We start from the raw sequence: 25,441 nt of genomic DNA on the forward strand, positions 1-25,441 counted from the left end.
TGGTATGGCATTTATCTCTGTCAAAACTAAGAGGCAGGAGAAGCCCAGAGGATTTTCTGCAATCCCTCATTCAGCAACCGCATCGGCCACCATGCTCTGCTGATGGTTCCGTCTTCTCGGTTTGGAGGTTAAACCTGGGAAAGACCCCGCTTCCTTGAGCATGGATTTTCCTCTCCTTGGCACTTGCTGCCTGACCTGGGAAATCCTGAGGCAGCGACATCGTTTTAACAACCGTTTATTCTGTGGATTAGGTGGTGGCTGTGGGAAGAGGCCATGCAGTAGCTGGGTGGGGCCTGGGAGAGCTGAGGAGGTTGAGGGTGCAGCCCTGGGGCAGAAGAAACAGCTCACGCCTCCGTGAAGCAACTCTTCCGTGAGGCAGTTTGTTCTGGGGAAGGTGGGAAAATGGAGCATTCGGTGCCGGAGAGCAGAAAGCGTGTTACCCCTGCAGCGTTCCTAGTCTTTGCCATAGTGCTGCAGCAGGGGCTGGGGGAGGTAGGTGACGATCACCTGGCAGAAGAGAGGACCTAAAAGTTGGGAACCTCTCCCCTTCCTTTGACGTTTCCAGGTTGTGCTTATGAGTAGAAGGTAACGTCCTGCACTCGTAACTTGGAGCCGGATTTTAAGCACCTGTATACCTTAGCAGGACTTTCCCTTGACATATGCCTGCAGGCAGGGACGTCAGCTTCTCTTCTTCTAGGTCTATAACGTGTGAGACCCTTTTCCACTCAAATTCTTGAAGTGCTGTGATTATGAAGGATCACAGCTTCTATTGCAAAGTGTTTCTTGCTTGGGTGATTAGGAAAACGTGGAAACCGAAGTGCTCTGAGGGACAATAAAGCAGAAAGTTGAAAAACAGAATTTACGTCCAATTTTGTCATCTGATTTTGGACTTGACCAGTGATTTTTGCATGTTGGGGGACTGAAAGCCAATGTCAGTGCATTTGAGTCCAAATAGTTCCCAAATTGCACCAGAGGAGGGTTTTAGTCAGGAAGATGGGGTCTCTTCTTAGGAGGGCTGCGACAGCACGTGAGCCGTGTGTTGTACATTAAAAGAGAGGGATGCCGGTGATCTTCAAGGAACAGATACTTGAACTCAGAACCAGAAGAAAGATAGAAGGGGACACCCTTTTCAAGTATTTAATTTTGAAATGTGTCTTTCTGATATTGATTTTGCACAGAGGCTTTTGTTGTTGATCAATAATGAGGAAGGATTTGAAAGCAGTTTCCTGGGAGGTCCTAAAGGCAGGTGTTTGTGCAAAGATGTGGGATGTGTTGTAGGATTTAATTGAAAAGGGCGAACTGGCTTGGCTCAGTTCGGACAGTAGCACTATAGTGACTTGAGATCTTGAATGGAATGGAGCAGTCAGTTTAACTTCAATGTGAAGCAAGAGAAGGTAGAGACCATTCCAGGAGCACAGGGATCGCCCTCTGCCGAAGGAAAGCATTAGACTAAAAGAGCTTGTGCGGTTCAAAGAAAAGATGTTCTGATTGCTGCTGTCACTGGTTCTGCATTTCTTAGTACTAGAAGATATTTGCACAATGGCACCCTTATAAATTAAACCATTTGTCTGAGAAAAATAACCCCCAAGTTAAATCGTTTCTTGTACCTCACACTAACTCTGAAAGCCTCTGCAGAAGGAGCGTAGCCCACTTTTGCAAGATGGAGGAGTATCGATTTATGGCCCTTCATGACTGATCCGTTTGGTTTCAACTTCAGCAGCTTTCGCACAAGACAGTTTGTTCTTCGGTGATTACTCAATAAAACGTCTTAGTGTGAACTTTTCCGTGTAAAGTGTGAAGTGGGAGAAGGTCACTGATGAAGAAGTAGGCTTGAGATCAGAGTCATCTCCCTGACTGTGTCTTGCCTGACCCAGCTGGGGAGAGTGGCACAGTTTAGTCCTCGGACTTTGTCCTTCTCTCTTCCAGAGAGCTGATAAACTGCCACGATGAGACCATCCCTGCAACTGAGATGATGAATCTGAGATGTTGAAATCAGTAAAAGCATCATTCTCTGAGGGCTGTGCTTGAAACAGACTTAACTACAAACTGAGTCAGAGCGTATATCCAATGTGTGCAAACGTCCCTTAGGAAAAATTTCAGGCCTTGATTTCCCAATGGTGTTTATAAAAGTAGGATTGGCCCCATAATTCATGGTTAAACTCAAAACCTCAACAACAAAGTAATTGTAGCGCTGGTTAATTACACCCTGTCTTCATCAACTGCAACTGGTTTGTTTCTGTTATAGTAAGGTTTCATGCCGTGACCATAACAAACCTGCAGGAAAGAGAGAGAAGACAGGGATTAAACAAAATTAAGAAAACAATCAGTCTAATTTAAATAGTTTTTCAATAAAAAACTTGTTGGCAAGCTGCCCTGACAGCTGGCAGAAACATTCTGTTTCCTTTTAACGTGTCTGGAAAATTTCAGACCTTTCAGTTCCCGATGTGGACTGATGAGGAGCTGCAATAAGGTTCTTCAACAACCGAACTTGATTACGTTTTCCTCTTCAGAGGAGCTTGTATCAAATGACTTACCTTTAAAAAAGAAAGATCCGTCCCACTTCAAGGACCTAGTGCAGCGCTTAAGGTAAATGTTTTTCTCAATTTCGACATAGTTACGGGTACTGAAATACTGCATCGTTGTTCTTAGCACAGCACCTGCTGGTCCAATGTCAGTGTTAACCCCTTTGATTGTGTCTTAAGACGTAATTGAAACATTCAAGAGCAATCAGAGCTAAAAAACAAAACTCCCAATGATGGCTATGTTCCTCTGCCATCCGGCAATGCGCCGGTTGCAGCAATGCCAGGGTGCTGCTGAATTTCATAGAATCATAGAATCATAGAATTGTTGAGGTTGGAAGGCTACAGGATTGGGGCAGAGTGGCTTGAAAGCAGATCGACAGAAAAGGACCTGCGGGTGTTGGTGGACAGCCGGCTGAATATGAGCCAGCAGTGTGCCCAGGTGGCCAAGAAGGCCAACAGCATCCTGGCCTGTATCAGGAATAGTGTGGTGAGCCGGACTAGGGAAGTGATCATCCCCCTGTACTCGGCACTGGTGAGGCCCCACCTCGAGTACTGCCTTCAGTTTTGGGCTCCTCGCTACAAGAGGGACATTGAGGTGTTGGAGCGTGTCCAGAGAAGGGCCACAAAGCTGGTGAGGGGTCTGGAGGACAAACCTTATGAAGAACGACTGAGGGAGCTGGGGTTGTTTAGCCTGGAGAAGAGGACTGAAACTAATCAACGCTTAGACAGAGTTATCGCAAAAGCTTGTTGGAAAGTAGCTAGTAAGCACGCTGCCCCGGCTCTTCTCTCCTGGTAGAAACATCTCTATTTCAGTGGTCTTGGTACATCTTTGAATGTTCCTGTAGCCAGCGATGCCAAAGGAATTTTGCAGAGATGACGAACAACTGATATATAGGGCTGGCTGTGCAAAAGCAGGGTGGAAATCAACTGTTAGACGAGTGAGCAAAATTGTGTTACCATTCTGTGTTTTATACCTTCATGTACTCAAAGTTAAAGCATTCCTTAGGTAGGTGGTCTGTTTATAAAATTGCTTTTGATATCTGTTAATTAAATTAAGAAATGGGTTCTTGAAGAGAAAACTTCCGGAAGACCCTTCCAGAAGGATGCTTGCTCTGGAATAGTCCCGAAGCACATGCACATATAGAGTATGGGCTGTAGGGCTAGAAGAGACCGCAGGCAACCACACCATGTAATCACACTCATAAATATATCTCATATTATTTTTAAGCAGAACGTCTTTTAAACACCTGCGCAGTGAAATAGCTTCGGCGGCTTTTTTGCTGTGAAGTGAAAAAAAAAAAGGAAAAAAACAAAAAAAAGAAATCTCAGTCTGTGTGTGAATCGTTAGGGATAACTGATGGGAGGACCTGCCTGAACAGCATGAAGAGCGACCCGGTGGAGCGGGGCTGGGTCTCAGCGCTTGCTTCCTCTGTGTGGTATGTGTGAGCTCGGAACCGCCCTCAGCACTGATTATAATTGGTAACCCCATAACTGTTCAGGGCAGCTGCTACCACCTTAAGCAAAAAACTTTTACTCCAAAACGCAGAGGTAAGGTTTTCCAGAGATTTTGCATCTTCAGTGTTCAGCAACAAGCGCGGAAAAGCGCTCCTGGGCAGACAGCCTGCTCTTTTTTCAAATGAGACTAATGGCATGCCAGTGGCAATGCGTAGGTAGCGATTAATAAGGAACAACTAATTCTCCAGAAATTCAAGGAGAATGCAGCAATTTGAGCCTTTTTTTTTTGTCGTGGTTTAGCCTCAGATGGCAACAAAGAGCCACGTGCCGCTCGCACGTGCCTTCCTAATACAGGAAGGATCGTAAGAAAAGGCAAGACTCTTGGGTTGGGACAAAGGCAGTTTAACAGAACAGCAGAGGGAACAGGCAAACAACAACAATAACAACACGGATAGGGGAATATACAAACGCGATTACGGAACCGCCGCTCCCCGCCGCTCGCCCACCGGCCGGACCCGGGACGCCCCAGCCCGCTTTTAAGCAGCAACTTCCTGCCCCCTCCCCAGGCAGCTCAGGGTGGGCGTGGCTCACATGGCATGGAATACCAGGGAAAATTAACCCTATCCCCACCGGAACCAGGACATTTTTAAACGTTGATTTGCCAAGTTTCCTGTTCATGCAGTGTCCGTGCAGAACGCCTCACCGCGACCCCTCACTTACACCATTGACGAGGCCGTTTCCTATTGCCGAGGGGGAGGCGAGCGTTTGTAGTGGAGGAGTTGAATTGTTGAGCACAGCAATTCCATGCCCAGTTTTGTTACCTCTTGGTGACTTTTTTCTGTTGATGCAGATCTTTTTATTTGTGTTGTTTCCCTGTGAAAGACTGAAGATGCGCGGCTAGCAAGTCGCTCCTTGTGACTGGGTTTCTGGTTGCTGTGTCCTTATTTTACAACCGATGTTTGACTTGCATTAGGAGAAACAGGGGTAAGTTACTCCAGTAAAGGCAGAGTGGCCTCCTGTTTCAGCAGGACATTTCTTCTGCGTTAACACCCCACATCTGATAGAGCCTCCCTCTTGATCCTCAGCCTAGTTCAAGTGGATGCCACGTGCTAGATCGAGTAGTGAACAACATTTAGGCTTTATCAGTCGTGTGGTTATCTGCATAAGCTGCAAGCAAGCCAAAGAGCAATGATAGGTATCGTGGTTGTCTCCGCGAGCCTGGGCTTCGTGCCATAATCCCAGACACCCAAGCACAGTGGAATCGGAAGCAGACCAAGCAGGATATAGCATTTTCCAACCTCACGTGATTTCGGATATTACAGCACAGGACTCAGGACAGTAGAATACCAGTCCCACTGTTTCTGCTGTTAAGTTTGGGGTTTTTTCTTCTCGGTTTCTTTATCTGTCTTATCTGCTTGACATGATACTTGTCAAGTATCATTCCAACTCAATATCAAAATTCAAACTGTGGGAGGCAGCTGATATGTACTACATCACGTTTTAACAGCGCTGCGATATCAGAAATCACTGTTCTATTTTTGGCTGAACCTTTATCTTTTCTTTCGCAGAGCCATAGCCCTGCCCCTCAGCAGCAAACTGGGTGTGAGAGACAAGCAGAGACCAAAAGCTCAGCCCAACCCCGTGCTGGAAGCATTCTACAGCACGTGCTGCAAGAACCCTGGTGAGGTGAGTCCTTTATTCCTTTGCTTTCCTCTAGATTTAGCCCTTGTGTCTTTAGCCAAATACAGTCACATTTGGAATCCTGAAGTTTGGTAATGCCACTCATATGTGGAAGCTCAACAAAGCAGCAGGAGCCACTACTGCACGGGCCACCTGACACCAGCCAGCCACAGACGCCATCAGCTATCAGTTCTGCTTCTGAAGATGTGGGAGTAGCAGCTTTCTATAGGTGGCATTCTAAACATTTAAATTCCAAACCTCTATGGACAGGACACTCTTCTCCCAAAGGAAATAGTGACAAGTCCTGTTCCCTCTTGCGTTTGCTTATACATGGCACAAACTGAAACACAGGAGGCTCTGTCTGAACATCAGGAAACACTTTCCTACTGTGAGGGTGACCAGGCACTGGAACAGGTTGCCCAGAAGGGTTGTGGAGTCTCCATCCTTGGGGATACTCAGAAGCCATCTGGACATGGTCCTGGGCTGTAGAGCTCTAGAGCCGCTGTAGGTAGCTCTATTTGAGCAGGAGGGTTGGTCCAGATGACCTCCAGGTGACCAGAGGTCCCTTCCAACCCCAGCCATTCTGTGATTCTGTAATGGCTTCTTTACATATATTAGCAAATCCCTGTCACATCAGCTGCTTTGAACGGACTCCCGTGTTGGTAGTCCTTGCAGCTCAGCAGGCGTGGATTGCTTGATGCTCCTACTTCTGGGGTGGCTCATTCTGTTGCTGTGCAGTCCATGGGTTTGAGATTGGCCTTTCAGGAAGCCACCTAAAGTCTTGGCTGTCATCACAGGTTGTAAGGAGCGTCAGAAAACTGCAAACACAGATGGTGGGTAGTTTTCCCGTGAGAGATAAGAAGAGTGATCTTGAAGAACTTGGCAGGATAAGCCGGAGTTATAATGGCTGCTGCCGAGGGAGAAAGCATTGCCAGGACTGTGACTTGTCAGGCAGTATTGGGATTTAATCCTGTCAGTGAAGTCCCTGGATGTGACCCCTGTGGAGGGAAAGGAATCAGATTTTCTTTCAGCTCTTTTTTGCAGGCTTTCTTGGCCTTGAAGCAATAGCTATTACCCCTTACCAAGAACGTATGAGCAGGGGCCTGGGGTTCCAGTCCCAATGGTCAGTCCAAGGGCAAACATATTCTTGCCTTGCAAGGCTGTTGCGGCATGGTTCATGCTGCAGTGGGGCATGTGGAGCCCCAGGACATGCAGTACCAGGTTGAAAGTATAAAAATGGAGGTATTCATCTGGATTGCGCAGCCAGCCTTTCTCCCCAGCAGTTGGGAAGAAGCGTTCTCAGGAACGCTTGCTGCTGTGGTGGTCCCTGACCTTCCTTTTTCCTGTCTGTCTGCAAATTCCACGCATTTCTCAGTAAAACTACTCCGGTCTCAGAGATCTAACTCGAGGCCTAGCTTTGCAAACAGGTTTTCCCCACAGCTCTCCCTGCACCCACATTGCACTGAAACCGGCACTTTTATCCCAGAGAATCCGTGATAGCGGAGCGTATCCTCACCACGAGACTCCTGACGGTGTGACGTGGAGCAGGAACGGTGCAGCTGCCTGCTGCCTTGCTCTCTGCACTCACCGGTTACACCTTCGCCAGTCGTCCAGCTTCCTGCCTCTCCCGAGAGCTCTCAGACAACTGCTTATGAGTCAGCTTTTACTTGTCCAATATGAGATGAGATTTTGCTGTTCTCAGTAGATCTTCTCCTTGGGAGGAATTCCACATTATGGAGCAGTTGGAGAGTATAAACCAGTGCCTCCATTTGTCTCCACCGCAAGAACAGAAGTCACTAAGAGTGGAAAGAAGCACATCTTAAAATTGGTAATGAACATACTTTTGTACGACATGCTCAAATTATGGAATTCATTCCTGCGTGATACCATTAAGGTAAATGGAATCTATGAAAAACTATTGCTTTACTTAAAAAACAAGGCTATCCGTGGTGACACTTCCAGAAGGAATATAAAACATGACAAACTGTTTTTCGCGTCACATGCCAAACTCTTGAGAGCCTAAGGGCAAGCAGGATTTTTGTGGGTAATCTATTGAAAAATTATCCCTAACAGGTTTACCACAACAGGAGAACATCCAGCAGGAAGATGGTGTTGCCTCTGCTCATGACGTCAGTCAGGTTATTGGCTGACACTGCATCAGAATGCTGAAAGGCATGACAAGATTCAGTGCGGAGCTTTAAAAATTATTTAAACTGCAGTAAACGTTTCTTGGAGTGACAGATTCAGGGACTCAGGCCCTGAAGACAGGGTGAGGAAGTGACTCAACAACAAACTCCTGTGGAGATGAGAACAGTTTTAAAGTTGAAACTTGAGAAGTTCACATAAAAAATGTAAAAGTTTTAACACTTAGCATTAATAACCAGTTGCTCATGGGGGGAACGGAAGGATTTTCTACTATCTGAGGTCTTTACGTTAAGAACAGACAGCTTTCTGAAAGATGGCTTAGCCTGAACAGATTTGGGCTTGCCAGGAGCCTCCAGCTGGGCTCTGTGGTGGGTCAGACAAGATGCCTGTGTTGCCCCTTCTGACCTTCAAACCTGGATCTGAACCCTGCTGCCTCACCTGTTTTCCAGGGTGAGCTGATCAGTTTAGCCAAACAGTGCGACCTGCCGGTGAGGAAGGTGGAGAGGTGGTTCCGGCGCCGGAGGAACACAGACCGACCCAGCCTGTCGAAGAAGTTTTGTGAGGCCTGGTGAGCGGGAGCACGAGCCATGAGTGGCAGGGGCCTTCACCGGAGCTGAGCTCCCAGGGCAGCTCGCTGCCTCCCAGCCTGCCCTCTGCCCCTACACGGAGAGCATCCCAGCTCCTCTGCCTCCCCATCTGCCCTACACAGAGAGCATCCCAGCTCCTCTGCCTCCCAGTCTGCCCTCTGCCTCCCCACAGAGAGCATCCCAGCTCCTCTGCCTCCCCATCTGCCCTCTGCCCCTACACAGAGAGCATCCCAGCTCCTCTGCCTCCCCATCTGCCCTACACGGAGAGCATCCCAGCTCCTCTGCCTCCCCATCTGCCCTACACAGAGAGCATCCCAGCTCCTCTGCCTCCCAGTCTGCCCTACACAGAGAGCATCCCAGCTCCTCTGCCTCCCAGTCTGCCCTCTGCCCCTACACAGAGAGCATCCCAGCTCCTCTGCCTCCCCATCTGCCCCTACACAGAGAGCATCCCAGCTCCTCTGCTTCCCCATCTGCCCCTACACAGAGAGCATCCCAGCTCCTCTGCTTCCCCATCTGCCCTACACAGAGAGCACCCCAGCTCCTCTGCCTCCCAGTCTGCCCTCTGCCCCTACACAGAGAGCATCCCAGCTCCTCTGCCTCCCCACAGAGAGCATCCCAGCTCCTCTGCCTCCCCATCTGCCCTCTGCCCCTACACAGAGAGCATCCCAGCTCCTCTGCCTCCCAATCTGCCCTACACAGAGAGCATCCCAGCTCCTCTGCCTCCCCATCTGCCCTCTGCCCCTACACAGAGAGCATCCCAGCTCCTCTGCCTCCCCATCTGCCCTACACAGAGAGCATCCCAGCTTCTCTGCCTCCCAATCTGCCCTCCGCCCCTACGCAGAGAGCATCCTGTGTCTTCCCTGCCTCACCTAGTTCTTCTGCAACTCTGCTGCTTCTCTTTTACTAAAACTTTCCTTGCTTTTCCCCTTTATTTTCACTCCCAAGTCTCCTTTTACTCCCGTTTCACCTTTGGTCCTTACAGGGCCTCTTTGTTTCTGCTTTGATACCCAACTGTACCTGAAAAACTCACTGCTGTTTTGTATCTTACTGCTTCTCGCTGCTTTGCTGCTGTTTCGTTCCCTCCAAATTAGTCAGCCTTTCTCTTGCCTTTCCCAAGACTTTTCATTACCTCACTGCAAGCTGCTTCCTTCTGCTGCATCTTTTCTGCAGCTGTTTTGAACGCTGTTGCTTTCAAAAGTCACGGGCAGCAGGCTAGAGTAGATTGCATTCTGCTGTCAGTTGACTTCAGCATCCTGGAAATCAAAAACCAGCACCCTTTTATAGTGGCAGAAAAAGGGGCCTACACGAAAGCTTGTGTTTTCCAAAGAGGAAAACTCTTCTTGGAAACAGCTGTGTGGAAATCCTCCTTACTATGTGGAGGCACAAAATAAATCTCACGTCAGCCAGTTCAGTGAGTGTTAGCCCTGGCTAAGCTTTCCACGGAAAAGCAGGATTCTCCTGAGCTTGGCTGAAATGCCTTACTTATGAGTGGCTCCCAGGAAAGCCACGGAGGTGAGAGATACCATTAAAAACCTGCAGTGCTATTCATCTGTCCAAAAGCGTATAAGCACAGGGTAGCTTCACGCTAATCACCTCGTGCTCCATTTAGCACTCACTCTCGAATTCAAAACCCCTGCCTAAAAACCCTAATTGAAAAAGAAAAAAAAGGATGTGCATTATTTATGTATAATATTCCAAATCGTTGCAATTAGAAATGTTTAGAAAAGCCGTGGACAAGGATTTGTAAAGCAACCACGCTTAATCTGCTCCCATCAGGATGAAACCTGAGTTCTCCCTGCTCTCAGCTGACGTGCAGTAAATAGTAACAGTAGATGGAAAACAGTAAATCCTTTTCTGACTCAGCTCTCTGAGGGCAGTGTCCTTCCACCTGCCCGTTATCACCATTTGCAGTCTGTAGAAGGAATGTCTTTCCGCGACGTAGTAGCTTTGTACAGTTCACGTCTGTCTTGGAGCTCCTGGGGGTTTCACGGAGAGGTGGAGTCTCTCTCTCTCTCTCTCTCTCAAAATGCGGTAACTTCTGGTTTGTTATGGAGATTTTGGGAAACTAAAAGACTGGTTTAGACAGTTTTACTCCTTTGAAGATTTCCTGTGTTTAGTTTATTAACAACTTGTTTATTCTCTTGGGGTGAAATTCCGCTCATTCCTTACTATATGTGTGTATATTCAGTGTCACCTGCCTCTGTCCACTGGACTGGGCAAACGGTCCCTATGTCCTTTTGTGTGGATTTAATGGGGGTCAGTCATTGCCAGCTCCTGGCTGAGGCCAAACGTGACAGCAATCAATTATTTTACATGATAATGAGTTTAGCGTGCCCAGTCTCCAAAAGGAGAGAGATTGGCGTTGTTTGACTTTTACCCAGGCATCTGCTAGTGCTGGGAAGGTTTGGGGCGATTATCTGGGTGATTTTAGTCAGCAGGGTTCTTGTGTTTTCTGCCGTCTCGAAAGCAGAAGAATTGCTCTTTGTCGGTCTGTTGACTGTGCTAGTGACAAACAAAGAGCCACTTCTGTTATGATCTGGGCAAACTTTGAACATATTAGCGTATGTCTTTGCCTTAATAGTACGTTTTTTGAATGAGTGTGATTGATACACGGAATTGCAGCTTGGTGGTTAATGAATGGGATTCTAACGTATTTTGTTTGTTTGTTTGTTTGTTTGTAGCTGGAGGTTTACATTTTACTTCATTTCTTTCTTCACTGGACTTGCTGTCCTGTACGATGTGAGTACACAAGCAGTGCCACCTGCTGTTCTACCTAACCAGTGCCTGCAAGAATGGCAGATTTTGTTGCCAAACATGACCTTTCAGACCTTCTTATAGAGGTTTTCCCACCAGGTCAGTGTACACCCTCTGCACAGCACGCTTATGAGACCACAAACATATTGGACCCTGCTTATTTTAAAAACTCCAGCTCAAAACCAAGAGGTTTCCTCTTCTTTAACAAAGCAGAAGACAGTTGGGATTGTGTAAAAATACATTTCTGTGGGGTAGGAGGTGGAACGCTTACCTGAGATGGAAGCGGCAGGGCCTGTTTGTGTGTTGTATCCGATACCTGCTTAAGGTGAAAAACTCATGCTTCCGTTGGAGCAAGTACTGCAATTTAATAATTTCATTTATTAATTTTCTTTTCCTTACCCAAGGTGTGATTGGTCCAGGCTTATGCCTCTGCCTTTTCTCTGAGTCGATACATAATGAGCTCTCTTGGTGCGAATCGAACTGCCTCAGCAGGCAGAAGTGCTGGCAGAAGCCACGCGCGTGCTCTAATCACTGAACTGTCGTCCCCACCTGGGACTAGGGGCACCAGTCAGCCTCTGGCTGTGTTTTAAAGGTTCTCCTGGCTTTTTTGCTGAATCCAGCTCCCTAGGCGAGCTTTGCAAAAGTCTGACACTTTCTGAGGGATTAAGGAATGGAAAACCTGCAGATGCCAAGACAGCAGGCACAAACTGTCCGTGTAACTGCTCATTATTGTAACAAGTGAAGAACTATTGAACTTCCACTGACTTTCAAATCAGAATTTAAAGTCCTCTAGGAGTATGAGGATTACAGGATGAGCTAGCAGAGGACTGAAGGTATCTAAATCCCAACTGCAGTGTTTTGTGGATCTGTACATCAAATTAGAAGGCTGTTTTTTGAGGCCAGCTCTGAGAGTTTGGTATGGATCACCCGCTTAGCATAGTACAAGAGCCCTGTGGCAACAGAAGAGGCAAAATCATGGTCTGCGTATTACCCGACCATTCTAGGAATGAGAGACCATCTTCACTTTTCATGAAAGTCTTTTCTTTAGTCAGTACACATCTTCCAATTTTCACAAAAAAAGGAGGCATCTGTCCTGCAGACATCACCTGCAGATCCCATAGCAAGTAGCATGATATCCTGTTAGCTGAAATTGTACCAAAATGCCTACATTAAATAGAAGGGCAAAGAATTAATGTGACAGGGCATATTTGCGTGTGACATTTCCTGACTTTTGCATGTTACTTCGTAATCAAAGTAGTATTTTAACATGCATTTGTTTTTGTGAATCAGCCTCCTTTCTTTAGGAAAAAAGCAAGTGTTTAAATTCTGTATTATTAGCTTTAGACTGACGGCAAAAACCTCTGCCCCGTGAGTCAGTGAAACAGCAGGTAGCAATAGCAAGCCGTCTCACAGTAGGCCACCAGAAAATGGCTTTATTTGCTGAGAGTAGAGGAATGATGAAATTCAGGGATCTGAGATTCCTTTCTAGTTTACGTAACGTGGGTTGCCGTAGTTGTTGCGGGAGTTTTTGCTTTGCTCTCTCTGATTGTGTATCACACATCTCTCCTGGTTCTGTACCTGTATTTGCTGGAAATCCTACTCCCACCCCACTCCCAGCCAGCAGGAGGCTGTGTCTGCTGCTAATTACCACTGCTCGTAAAAAACCACTGCTTCCCTTCCAGTAACGCGCGTGCACCAGCAGGTGCTCAGTGAGAGAAGAAGAAACGTTGCCTTCTTGCTCCCGGCTCTGATGCCTGGAACCTTGTAGAACAGTTGTACAAAATTACCCTTACAGACGTGGCGGAGAGCGTGTTCCATCACTGTGTGCACTAGGACACGCTGGCTCTGCTCAAATCTGGGCACAGCAAAGGGTCAGCGCATGCTCCATGCAGGAAGAACTTCTGGAGACTTTAATCGCCATGTTTCTAGGAAAGTTTCGAAGCTGCCAAGTCCTAAACTACCAATTTTATATGAAGCGTGAACAAAGTAGGAGGATCTTTTCAGAGGTTAATTACTTAACAGAATGCAGGATGATCCTCACCGTTAGAGGAACAGACATGTTCCTGACACACAAGTTTTCAGCCTTTGTACCTTTTTTAAGTGTCATTGTCCAAACCACAGAGATTCTTAATGAAATAGTTGTAAGAATATTGTAATATATTCAAAACATAACCACCACCACCACCCCAAACGTGTAGAAGGCTGCAGTAAGTTGGTAGAAATCTTCCTGAGCTATTTTATTTGGAATTGGGTTAAACGGCATGTGAAATTTCAGCACAGTAGCCACAAATTGTCAATATTGCAAGCAACTGCAGGTTCTTGTAGTGGAAATCTCTTGGCAACTGAATTCCAGACAGTGCAACCAGCTCTGCTTGTAATAAAACACAACGAGGTCTGTGGTAGTAACAAACTAAAGGAGTTAGAGAGTTGATAAGAGAAGAATTGCTCTGTTGTTCTCACATTCATGTTGCATTTTCTTTCCAGAAGCCTTGGCTTTGGGACCACAGAGAGTGCTGGACAGGATATCCACAACAGGTGAGGGAAAATTGGTGTTATAAATCGTGTATTGCCTTTCGGTATCTTTTGAAAATCAGGTTATATTAGTGACAAAAGAGAGGCCGCTGAATTAAATTCAGACTCACAAGCCCTAAGAATTCAAAGCCAGATCCTTGTCAAGGGAGAACATCTTTGTATCTGGTGTAATCTAAACACAATAGAGGATGAGGTGGTGGAGACCCCATCCCTGGAGACGTTCAAGGCCAGGCTGGATGAGGCTCTGAGCGACCTGATCTAGTTCAAGCTGTCCCTGCTCACTGCAGGGGGTTGGACTAGGTGGCCGTTAGAGGTCCCTTCCGACCCAACACATTCTAGGATTCTATGAGTTGGGCAAGCAGGAGGAGCCTGGAGAAATAAAGGAAAAGTGAGAGCTCTGACCAGGTGAACCAAGAAACTGAAAAATGGGAATGCCCTAAGGTTGTTTAGTTTGTAGAGGAAGCTGAGGCCAGAGAAAGACATGTTGCCTGAGGAGAAGCAGAGAAGACTTCAGTGCAGAGTTTGTAAAGCAGAGGGCATTCTCTGAATGCTGTGTACTTCCAGCTCTACTGAAGAATCATGTCCACAGTGCTCCCCAGGGAGTTTGTTTCCCAGTAGAACTGGCAGTAGCAATACATCATCATTGCCATTAGGTTCAGGAGATGCTCTCTTAGTTTTACAATGTACGCTGCACAGTGACGAGTGGCGTTCCTCAGGGGTCAGTGCTGGCACCAGTGCTGTTTAACATCTTCGTCAGCAACATGGAGAGCGGGATTGAGTGCACCCTCAGCAAGTTTGCCGATGACACCAAGCTGTGTGTCATGGTCGGCGTGCTGGAGAGCAGCCCTGAGGAGAAGGACTGGGGGTGTTGGTGGATGAGAAACTCAGCATGAGCCGGCAACGTGCGCTCGCAGCACAGAAAACCGACCTCATCCCGGGCTGCATCAAAAGAAGCATGGCCAGCAGGGCGAGGGAGGGGATTCTGCTCTCGTGAGACCCCGCCTGGAGTACTGTGTCCAGTTTTGGAGTCCGCAACGTAAGAAGGACATGGACCTGCTGGAATGGGTCCAGCGGAGGGCCACAGAGATGCTGGGAGGGCTGGAGCCCCTCTGCTGTGAGGACAGGCTGACAGAGCTGAGAAGGCTCCGGGGAGACCTTGGAGCCCCTTCCAGTCCCTAAAGGGGGCTCCAGGAGGGATGGGGAGGGGCTGTTTATGAGGGAGCGTAGTGATAGGACAAGGGTAATGGTTTGAAACTGGAAGAGGGGGGATTGAGATGAGATGTGAGGCAGAAATTGTTTGCTGTGAGGGGGGTGAGCCCCTGGCCCAGGTTGCCCAGAGAAGCTGTGGCTGCCCCATCCCTGGAGGGGTTCAAGGCCAGGTTGGCCGGGGCTTGGAGCAACCTGGGCTGGTGGGAGGTGTCCCTGCCCAGGGCAGGGGGTGCCACTGGGTGGGCTTTAAGCTCCCTTCCCACCCAAACCAGTCTGTGATTCTATGAAATACAATTTCTACTAAACAGACCGTGGCCTGTGCTACAGACAATGACAAAAGAAACGTGAATTCTCCCAAATAGTCTTATCTTTGGGGGGAAAAAAAAATCTCTTCTGATCCAGAGCTCCTGTTCGGATAACCTCCAGAGTGTGAACAGCACATACAGCCTGGGAGATGTTAATGTCCCCTTCCCCGCTAGCACCTGTGCATCCAGCCGTGCTTCCTCGTGTGGCCAGTCACTGGTGCTACAAAGGAAAACAAAAATCTATGAAGGCCATAAATCAACAATTTGGGTGGAGAAAGCACAAAGATATTGGTGCTCAGGAGCACCATACTCCATGATTCTTTGGAAATGCCAGTTGCAAAGCTCCTTTAGTCATAGTAATTTTTTTTTATCAAATAGGTTCAGGTTTAACAGCAGAAAATTACTTGTTAAATAGCACGCATCTTTGCTAAGTGGGTCTAAGCTTTTAGTTTTCCATCTGTAAAACCCCGGAAAAGTTACCCAGAAGAATGCAGATTACTGTTCCCGCTGGGATTGCACTTCCTTCCCATTAGTTTGATTAAACTGAAAAATCTGTGATAGAGTACAAGGTGTCTGAAGTATCTCCTTGTATCCTTAAAAGGGAATGATTTATTCTGCTACTCCTTACCTATTTCGCCATAGTGAGATGGTTTACATAGTTTTTCAAGCTCTGTATGGAGTGCTCGGGAATCTGCCCAGTGCTGAAGAAACCCTAAAAATATTCAGAATCTTCCTGGTGGTTCCCTGAATGTTCTACGTGGTGCAGCAAAGTGGAATTTCCCCTGCTATTTGCTTTTGCCTCAGCACAGATGGCATTTAGTAAGTAAGCACGTTATTCACTTCAGGTATTTCCCCCTGAAGCTGCAAGAACCAGTTTTGTTGATTTGAATGTCTGATAATGCTCTTTTACCTAGGAAAGAGTCTTCACTTTCACGCTTGCTCTGCTTTACCTGATGGATATTTTGCTGTCTCTCCCTCTCTCCCAGCCCCTCCTGCCCTCCCTCTTCTGGTACTACCTGCTGGAGCTCTCCTTCTACTGGTCACTGGTCTTCACCCTCCCCTTTGATGTGAAGAGGAAGGTGAGTGGCAGCCTCGGGGAAGAATCAAGCACAAACAGGGCCCCAGCTGAACACTCAGGAGAGTGATCACCAGGACCATGTGTATAGTGCTAGTCTGAGGTTTTGGGAGACTCTGTCCTTGCTCATTCCCAGGAATTTCCATTCCCGGTGACTAACTTCCCCCTCCTCTGGGAAGCGGAGAACATAAATCTTGACATAGAAAGGTGCAAACTACCGCGGAGTTCTCAATCCAAACTTAAAATCCAAATTAAATTAAAAATTGCTCTTCTGGGACTCTTCTAGGACGCACTGATTGTAGAGACAGAAGAGATGATTCTCTGCCAGTTAAGCTGCGTCTGTTCCCAGGTGCCAGTGCCCCTACAGAGAGGGTGCTGCATGATTACATGGGCGTACGTGTGCACTGAGGCTGCGAATGTATCCGTATGGGTAAAGGGTGGTCGTGAGTCTCCATCAGCGAGCCTGGGGGTATGAGGTGATTGCGCCAACAGGGAGGCATGCGCAGGGGTACAGAGCAGAGATGGATATGGGCACTGCCGTGTGACGGAAAACAAGCTTTCTTTATGTTGAGTTTGTCTGTGCTGAATCATTGGCTCTTATTCCGTCTTCTGATTTGCACCGTCATCGGACCATTATTGGTGGAGGGAGAGAGTGTCCTTTGTTGTGAGATCCTCAGTTTACACCACAAACTCTTGGTTCCTGTGTCACTTGGTCGCCTACATTTCTAGAATGTGTTTGGTAGAAGAGTTACGTGCTCCCTTATGGTGGGAGGTTTCTTAGTCATTGGGTAGAGAGATTTCATTGCTACCTGCAGGAGGCATGCTTTCACCGGGCCGGAAGGTGCATTGTGTATTATTTTGTTCTCTGCTGTCCCCTTTCTCATCAGGACTTCAAGGAGCAGATAGTCCATCATGCTGCAACCATCTTCCTGATCAGTTTCTCGTACTGTGCCAATTACATCCGCATTGGGACGCTGGTGATGGTTATTCACGATGCTTCTGATTGCTTCCTAGAGGTGAGCTCCGCAAGTGACGTGACAGGGAAAGCCTAGTTAGCAATGGTGCTCTTTAGCCAAAGGGTGTCTTTTGATCTAGCAAAGTATGGGCCAGGCATTACGGTTTTTCGCAGATAACTCAGTGCTGATCTCCTGACGCAGCCTAGGGTGCCCTGCAGAGAGCAGGGAAGAGGCATGGTTACCTGCATGTAGACTGTATCGTATCCGGCTCATCTGGAGCATGTGCAGATGCACGGTCTTGGCCTGCTGTTTTATTGTTCTTTCTCCTTCCAGCCAACTAAGATATTCAATTACATGAAGTGGAAAAAAACTTGTGACATCCTCTTTATGATCTTCACAGCTGTTTTCCTCATCAGCCGCCTGGTCATTTTCCCCTACACGTGAGTCTGCTGCAGTCGAGGGTAGTGGAAAAGCTGCCTCCTGGGAGACAGGACAATTCAGCTGGGTGCTGAGTCTTTTGCTGCAGCCTTTGCTTTTCAGTCCTTGAGCGTATGTCACTGCCCTTTGCACAGGCTACAGTGCCACGTGGCTGTTGCACCTGCCTTGGGGTAAACTGGGGTGGTCTGGAGTTCGTAGAGTAGTCTTAAATTCCTGAAGTACACTGCAGAGGAGGAGTACTTGGCCTATGGCTCTACCCTGCTTGTTTCTGGTGGGGAGCTGAGACTTGGCCCACGTGTTATATATAAGAAGAAGGTGACTGACCTGAAACTTCCTCTGTGACTAGAGCTTTCTGGGGCTTAATTATGGCCCTACTAATAACACTGTTTCCCTCCACTGCAATTCCCTCTCTCTTTGCAGAGTGCTCTATAACACCTACTATTACTCCATGGAGATATTCCAACCCTTCTTTGGATACTACTTCATGAATGCTCTCCTGATAATTCTGCAGCTGCTCCATGTCTTCTGGTCCTGCCTAATTATTCACATGGTTTACAAGTTCATCCTCCAGGGCACGGTATGAATCGATTTGTAGTCCCCTGTACATCACATGGGGAGGAGGGAGGGTCCATCTAGGGTGCTCTGGGAGCACAGGGGTTCATCTGGGATGGATTTCTTCTTGCCCTAGTGAAATTATACACGTGCATTCCTAACGGTGAGGTGAATGGAACATTCAATACTATTGGTGAAAATTGACCCCAAAAAAGTAAAATTTTTATGAGCCACTACAATATTGGGTCCACTTCTGATGCTTGTATTCAACAAAAATGTGGATTGGACTCCAGGGGAGATTTCCATGAACAAAGCCAGTGACATTTGAGTAAGGATCATAGAATCATAGAATGTGTTAGGTCGGAAGGGACCTCTAAAGGCCACCTAGTCCAACCCCCTGCACTGAGCAGGGACAGCTTGAACTAGATCAGGTCGCTCAGAGCCTCATCCAGCCTGGCCTTGAATGTCTCCAGGGATGGGGCCTCCCCCACCTCTCTGGGCAACCTGGGCCAGTGTCTCACCACCCTCAGTGTAAAGAACTTCTTCCTAATGGCTGATCTAACCCTGCCCTGCTCTAGTTTAAACCATCGCCCCTCGTCCTGCACTTGGTACAGTATGATTTACATTTGTAACAGAACTGAGAAATCAATGCAGAGAAAGTTGTCATGATTGGTGAGGCCAATGGAAAAGCGCTTCCCTTATAGTACAGTATTTTTAATTACAGCGTTACTGAGATCACAGAACCACGGAAGGGCTGAGGTTGGAAGGTACCTCTAGAGTACCCTTCCCTGGCTTTAGAAAGGTCACCTAGAGTCGATTGCCCAGGACTGTGTCCAGACAGCTTTTGACTATCTCCAAGAACAGAGGCTCCACAACCTCTCTGGGCACCCTCTCAGTAAAAAAATGTTTCCTGATGTTCAGAGGGAGACTCATGTTTCAGTCAGTGCCCATTGCCTCTTGTCCTGTCACTGTACACTACTGAGAAGAGCCTGGTTCCGTCTTCTTTACGCCTTTCCTTGAGGTATATGTTCATAAGATCCTGCTGAGCCTTCTCTCCTCCAGGCTGAACAGTCCCAGCTCTCTCAGCCCGTCCTCATGAGAGATGCTCCAGCCCCTTCTTCATCTCTGTGGCCCTTCCTTGGACTCTCCAGTGTGTCCATGTCTCTCTTGTACTGAGGGGCCCAGAACTGGACACAGCACTCCAGGTGTGGCCTCTGAGCAGAGGGGAAGGATCACCTCCATCGACCTGCTGGCAACACTCCTCCTAACGCAGGCCAGGAAGGGCAAGGGCACATTGCTGGCTCATGTTCAACTCACAGGACCTCCAGGTTTTTCTTAGAAAAGCTGGTTGGCCCCTGGCGTGTACCGGTACCTGGGGATGTTCCTCCCCAGGTGCAGGACTTCACACTTCTCCTTGCTGGATTTCACGAGGTTCCTGTCAGCCCCATTCTCCAGCCTGCCCAGGTCTCTCTGGGTGGCAGCACAATCCTCTGGCGTATCAGTTACTCCTCCCGGTTTTGTGTCTTCAGCAAATTTGTTTAGTGTACGCTCTGCCCCATCGTCCACATCATTAATATGTGTTTCATGTGGCTTGTCTTATATTGCTGTAGATGTCTACAGAGTAGATACTTCTGTCTAAACTAGCTGTCGGGACTCTTCTCGTGGCAGTAGAGGTGAACGGGTGTGTCCAAAGCGTAATCCGTTCACGATTGCACCCAGGTAGTGCTGTTCATCCGTCCCTCGTAGAGCAAGCCTAGGTGAGCGTCTGAGATGCAGCTGTATAAACTTAAGTGAAATGCATCGCGCTCTTTCGGACCGTAGCCTGCAGGATTTGCTGTGAGACCAAACTGCTGCTCAGCATGAAATTCTTCCCGAAATCAAAGGCGCGAGCTAATGGCTTTAGATTGGCCACATGACAAGGACACAGTCCAGGAGTAACAAGTCAGTGCCTTGTGGGAGTTGACCTCATAGCCCAGGATGAATTATTTTATTAGTATCCAACTGGGGAATTCTGTCTTACGGGAACGGAGAACAAGCATTAAAGGCTCATTTTCATCCATATTGTCCCCGTTTTCTTTATCTGCCTTCCCTTAAGGTAGCACAGGGCAAATTACTTGCAAATTAGGAAACAGAAACTTCCCAGAGCAGAAAATGAAGGCACAGCTGAAGACGCCCTTTTATTGTTTTCCTAATTCTGGTGTGGGCTGTATTACTATTGCAGTTATTACAGTGTAAAACGATGAGGTAATAAATTGCCTTATTAGAAAGAAATGAACCATCGGGGAGAAAAATACTGACGCATATCCAGAATTTTTCCTATTTTATCTAAAAATCATCATCTGCCACGTTCAATGCAGAAGTGTATTTGAGAGCTTTCTGCGTTGAGCAGTGAATAGCAAAGACAAACCATCCTGAACAGATCTGTTTCAATGATGATATTTAGCAGCCCAAAGCAGTATCAGCCAGAATACAGGACTTTCTCCCCTTTTTGAGAGCCATCAAATTCTCGCTCCCGTCAGAAGCTCACATTCTTCTCATGGGGCCTTTCCGATCTGGCTACAGTTTTCCGCTCTGGCTACAGGATTATCTGCACCACCTTCTCACGTGGCGTGCGCTAATCCCCAGTAATTAGACCTCGGCCTAGATCCTGAAGTACCAGTTTCATTCCCTCATACAGGCAACCTGAGATACCTTCTTGTAATTCATGCAGCTGTAAGTTCCTTTGTGAATCTTGATAAGTTTAAGGCCTCAGCCCCATTCTATGGCCAGGAATGGATAAAATTAGGAATATTGATAGTATTTGTCCTTATGCTGCAGATCAAGACTCCTGCATAGTTCCTGAAGTGCCAGTTCTAGATGACGTGAGGTGCGGGTTGTTGACATCAGATAGTGTCTCCTACATGCAGTGTCCTTGGAGGCAGTTTGAATTCAGTGCAAGTTCAGGTTGTTACGAATCCTGTCTGCATTCGGGTGTAGTCATCTCTAGAAAGAGCATCAGACCAAATGGACTTTTTAATATGATCCAAGAGGCATCCCCAGAGGAACAGAGTAAATGGAGACTACAGGTGACCGTGCAGCAGCTGACACGCTCCTGAGCGGTTTCCAAAGCCCGGGTCACGGAAGAGGTGTGCTGCTTTCCTTCAGAGCACTCTGTCCAACAAGGACTGCGACACCGTGAATTTGTCCCTAGTTTTGGTGTCTTGTATTGCAGCGTAGAAACAGCTTGGGAAGCCAGCGAGCGATAGGCTGCTCTTCTAACCTGTCATTTTATCACGTTGTTTCTTCTTTGTCTTCCTTTTAAGGCAATGAATTAAATATTTACAAAAGTGGATTGCAGATCTCTCAGTTAATAGCAAGAGGAAAAACGTGCCCGTGAAACCGAATGTAATCAGAGTAGAGTGCCTTTGTGTTGAGCTATTGGTTTGTTTGAAAGCACGTGCTTTCAACCTGTCCAACGCAGTGTGCCCAACCGACGGCCACCCAGGCCAAGCGTGGTCACAAACTGTCTCCTTGTCCCTTTTGGAAAATGTAAAAGGGCTTCATTAACTGCCTCCCCCCATCCTTCTTCCACATGCTGATGCCAAAAGCAGCAGGGTGGGTCTCCTCAGTCTTACGTGGTCACCATCAGTCCTGGGTGTCTGTGGTCGATGCTGCTTCTAAACCTGTGCAGCAATTCCTGATGTTTATCAGGATCACAGCTAGGATTCCACTGGGACTGGAATAGAGAGATGGAGAGAATCCGTTTCCAAAGCTGAAAGGACCCGGTAGAACTGGGTGCCAAAGGCGGGTGTCGGAAGTAGCAGATGAAGTTCGGGCTCAGCTAGCACTGCTTCTTGTGCAGACCTCTGTGCTCGTGTTGCTTCTCATTCACATATCTCTGTAGATGGAAAAGGACATGAGAAGTGACACGGAAGAAAGCGACAAGGATGAAGAAAGAGAAAAGATCAGGGAAAAGGAGAAAAACGGGATCGCATATTTCAGCAACGTCACAAGCAACAGCTATATCCAGCGGAATGGGTCTGAGCCACTGAACAACAGAACCCATCTCACCAACGGCCACGTCAAGGAAAGATAGCTACTGCTCACGCGCTTCCGATCGGGTCTTTCACGAATCCAGTGCACCGTCTTGAGAAACACTTTTGCTCACCGTGTAGATAATACGGAGTGTGATTGCAGTGTCATAGCTGAATCCCTGCTTCCCGGAAACACAAGTATTTATAGTCAGTGATATTTGAAGGAGGTTTTTTGGTCATTCTTCAATAAAAGCTTACGATAGGTGGTAGCCGTGAAGCAGATAGAAAGGGATCAAAGTGGTTTGCCTTTTATTAGACTGTACCATAGTTGTTGTTAAATGTGTTAATCTTGAAAAATACTTAACAAAAAAAAAAAAAAAAAAGGTGGGTAAACTCTGGCAATGTCAAGTCTTAACCACCTAATGTTGCTTGGTAGGAATCTGTTTAGCTTTGATCAGCCTCTGGAGGCCCTGGCCCCTTGCCACTAGTGATTTTGGCTAACGAGGAAGTGTGAGACTCTGAATCTTAATACGGGGACACCTCTTTTGAGAAGACAGGTGCCCCATACGCACTCAGAAAAGGTAAAACTCAACATAGTGGGATGATAGCTTTGCAAAGACGTCGGAGAAAACATCTTCTTCTCGAAGGGAATGCTGCTCTGTGCCCCATGACCAGTTTTGTAATGGTACGGATCTCGGGCCCTGCTGTTGTCAGCATTATTGCCACAAAGGTGGGAACTCCAAAGCCCAGGTTGGAGGGAGTACCCACCCAAATCGTAGTTGGAAGAGCTGGAAAATCCAGGCAGCTGTGTCTCAACTGTCAGGTAATCCTTTAAACCTGTCTTGGGAGGAAGCGCAGTCAGAAGAAGGGAGATTAAAATAAACTAGATAGTCTAGAAGACAACGCTGGTTAAGTGCTCATGTTTTCACCAAGTGTGATTGGCACAGTGCGAAACATTTACAGAGTCAGCTTGCGGTAAGAAGGGAATTCCCCTGTCCTCAGAGGAAAAAGGATCCGGAAAAGATCTGCTGAACCTTATGGAATAATGCTTTAATGCGGCCTTCTAACTTTAGGGCCTTTGCCTAGACGTATCAAGAGCAGCAGGCTTAAAGCAGTAGTCCATGAAGTCATGATGCAGTTCTGATTCAACTTAGATGTCCTATATCTTATATACTGTGTAGGCTGAGACTTCGGATTCTGTAATCCCTTAAAAGAGTTAAATTAGTATGATGTGAGTTTCTGTTTTATAGATCAATTAACCTGTGAAACCAAAGTATTAACAGAGCCACTGTAATGAGTGCAGGGACATAGACTGCCAAGGCCATGCAAACTCTTCCCTGTATGTGCCCAGTAAGGGCCAGTGCTAACTGGGGGGGACATGGACCAAGGAAATGCCTGCTTTGAGGAGGTTGTGCACATCTTTAAAATTAAAAGGCAAGTGACAGCATAGAAGGACAAGAGGGTTTTCAGCAATCCACTCAGTTCACCTGAGATGTGACTGAGAGCGCTTTGATCTGAACTTGTATGTGCTCATCTTAGGTTTCGGCCAAAATACATTGGATGATTCCAGAGGGGAAAAAGTGGTTCCAGCATGGGTGATTCCAGGGCAGTGACATGCTCTGGGAGGAGAGCATGTGTTTCTGCACCGTCATTTAAATTCATATTTGCTGAAGATAATTTGTCTCTGAAACCTTGAGCTAATTTGAAGTTCGAAGTACGTGTTCTGTGTACTGTCGTGTGTCTTTAATCTGAGTCTACGATCTTGCCACTCCTCTGCAGGTGATGTGTTCAGGAGAGATGGTTATATATCATTTTGTACTACTGAATATAAATATTCTTTATAAATTACTTTTGAAAGGTTTGATTGTCTGGGCTCTTTTCTGCTTCTTTAACTAGCAGGAGGTAACCTGGGAGGTTCTGCCTGATGGGTGAAGGCGTGATGAGGGCGCCATGTCTGGAGCCATTGCCAAGGTGGATACACGTGCAGCACGCGCAGAGCGGATGTTGCATACCCAGGACATCACAGAATCACAGAACATCGGGGTTGGCAGGGACCTCTGGAGATCATCTCCTCCAACCCCCGGTCACAGCAGGGTCACCCACAGCAGGTGGCACAGGAACGCGTCCAGGCGGGGTTGGAATGTCTCCAGAGACGGAGACTCCCCCACCTCTCTGGGCAGCCTGTGCCAGGGCTCTGCCACCCTCACAGCAAAGAAGTTCCTCCTCGTGTTGAGATGGAGCTTCCCATGGTCAAGTTTGTGCCCGTTACCCCTTGTCCTGTCCCCGGGCACCACTGAGAAGAGCCTGGCCCCATCCTCCTGACACCCCCCCCTTTCAGTATTTATAAGCGTTGATAAGGTCCCCCCTCAGCCGTCTTTTTTCCAGACTGAAGAGACACAAATCCCTCAGCCTTTCTCCATCAGAGAGGTGTTCCAGCCCCCTCAGCATCTTGACAGCCCTTTGCTGTCCCCTCTCCAGCAGTTCCCTGTCCTTCTGGAACTGGGGAGCCCAGAACTGGACCCAGTGCTCCAGACGTGGCCTCCCCAGGGCAGAGCAGAGGGGGAGGATGACCTCCCTCCACCTGCTGCCCACGCTCTTCTTGATGCCCCCCAGGATGCCCTTGGCCTTCTTGGCCACAAGGGCCCATCGCTGGCTCATGGTCACCCTGTTGTCCCCCAGGACTCCCAGGTCTCTTTCCACAGAGCTGCTCTCCAGCGGGTCAGCCCCAACCCGTCCTGGGGCAGGGGGTGTGCTGGCCATGCAGCCATGCTGGGCCATGCCAGTAGAGAACTGCAGCTGCCTGATTTGTCTCCTACCAGATAAAGCTGCTTTTGGCCCTGAAACAAGGGACACTTTGGGGCACCCCTAGGGACAGGCCATGTTACTTGGTACTGCCAGGGCAGGGGCAAGTCCAGGACTGTGGCACTGGGGAGGCGCTTTGGACTTGCAAGGACAGGAGGTGAGAAACTAATGTCGGTCCTTGTTTTTCATGAGGATCTAGAAGGCTGGGGAAGAGCCCTGCTGTAAAATCACTGCACCGCTCGCGTGCGGAGCAGAACACTTCCCCGAGACTGCACAATGCGCTGTGGAGCCGTTGCAGCCCTATGTTGATGCCTGCTGAGTTTTAGCCTCAGGGCTGTGCTGTCCCCCTGAAGATTGAGATAAGATTATTAGGAGGCAAATCGGGTTCTTGTGAAAGGATTCATCACAGATTCGGG

At 47.8% G+C, this 25,441-nt stretch overlaps 1 protein-coding gene across 3 annotated transcripts in view; it reads left to right on the forward strand.

The window, feature by feature from the left end:
• The window catches only part of LOC134526407 (ceramide synthase 4-like), a 47,343-nt gene extending 23,259 nt beyond the window's left edge, over window positions 1-24,084 (forward strand). For all 3 annotated transcript variants that reach the window (XM_063358259.1, XM_063358258.1, XM_063358257.1), the window contains exons 4-12: window positions 5,546-5,663; window positions 8,252-8,370; window positions 11,071-11,128; window positions 13,628-13,678; window positions 16,176-16,268; window positions 17,152-17,280; window positions 17,554-17,660; window positions 18,079-18,235; window positions 22,094-24,084. In XM_063358259.1, the coding sequence (XP_063214329.1) occupies window positions 5,546-5,663; window positions 8,252-8,370; window positions 11,071-11,128; window positions 13,628-13,678; window positions 16,176-16,268; window positions 17,152-17,280; window positions 17,554-17,660; window positions 18,079-18,235; window positions 22,094-22,285 (1,024 nt within the window). In that variant the 3' untranslated portion in view covers window positions 22,286-24,084. The remainder of the gene's footprint in view (window positions 1-5,545; window positions 5,664-8,251; window positions 8,371-11,070; window positions 11,129-13,627; window positions 13,679-16,175; window positions 16,269-17,151; window positions 17,281-17,553; window positions 17,661-18,078; window positions 18,236-22,093) is intronic.
• Window positions 24,085-25,441: the final 1,357 nt, after the last annotated feature.

The sequence above is a fragment of the Chroicocephalus ridibundus genome, chromosome 22, assembly GCF_963924245.1.
Source record: "Chroicocephalus ridibundus chromosome 22, bChrRid1.1, whole genome shotgun sequence".
NCBI classification, from domain to species: Eukaryota; Metazoa; Chordata; class Aves; order Charadriiformes; family Laridae; genus Chroicocephalus; species Chroicocephalus ridibundus.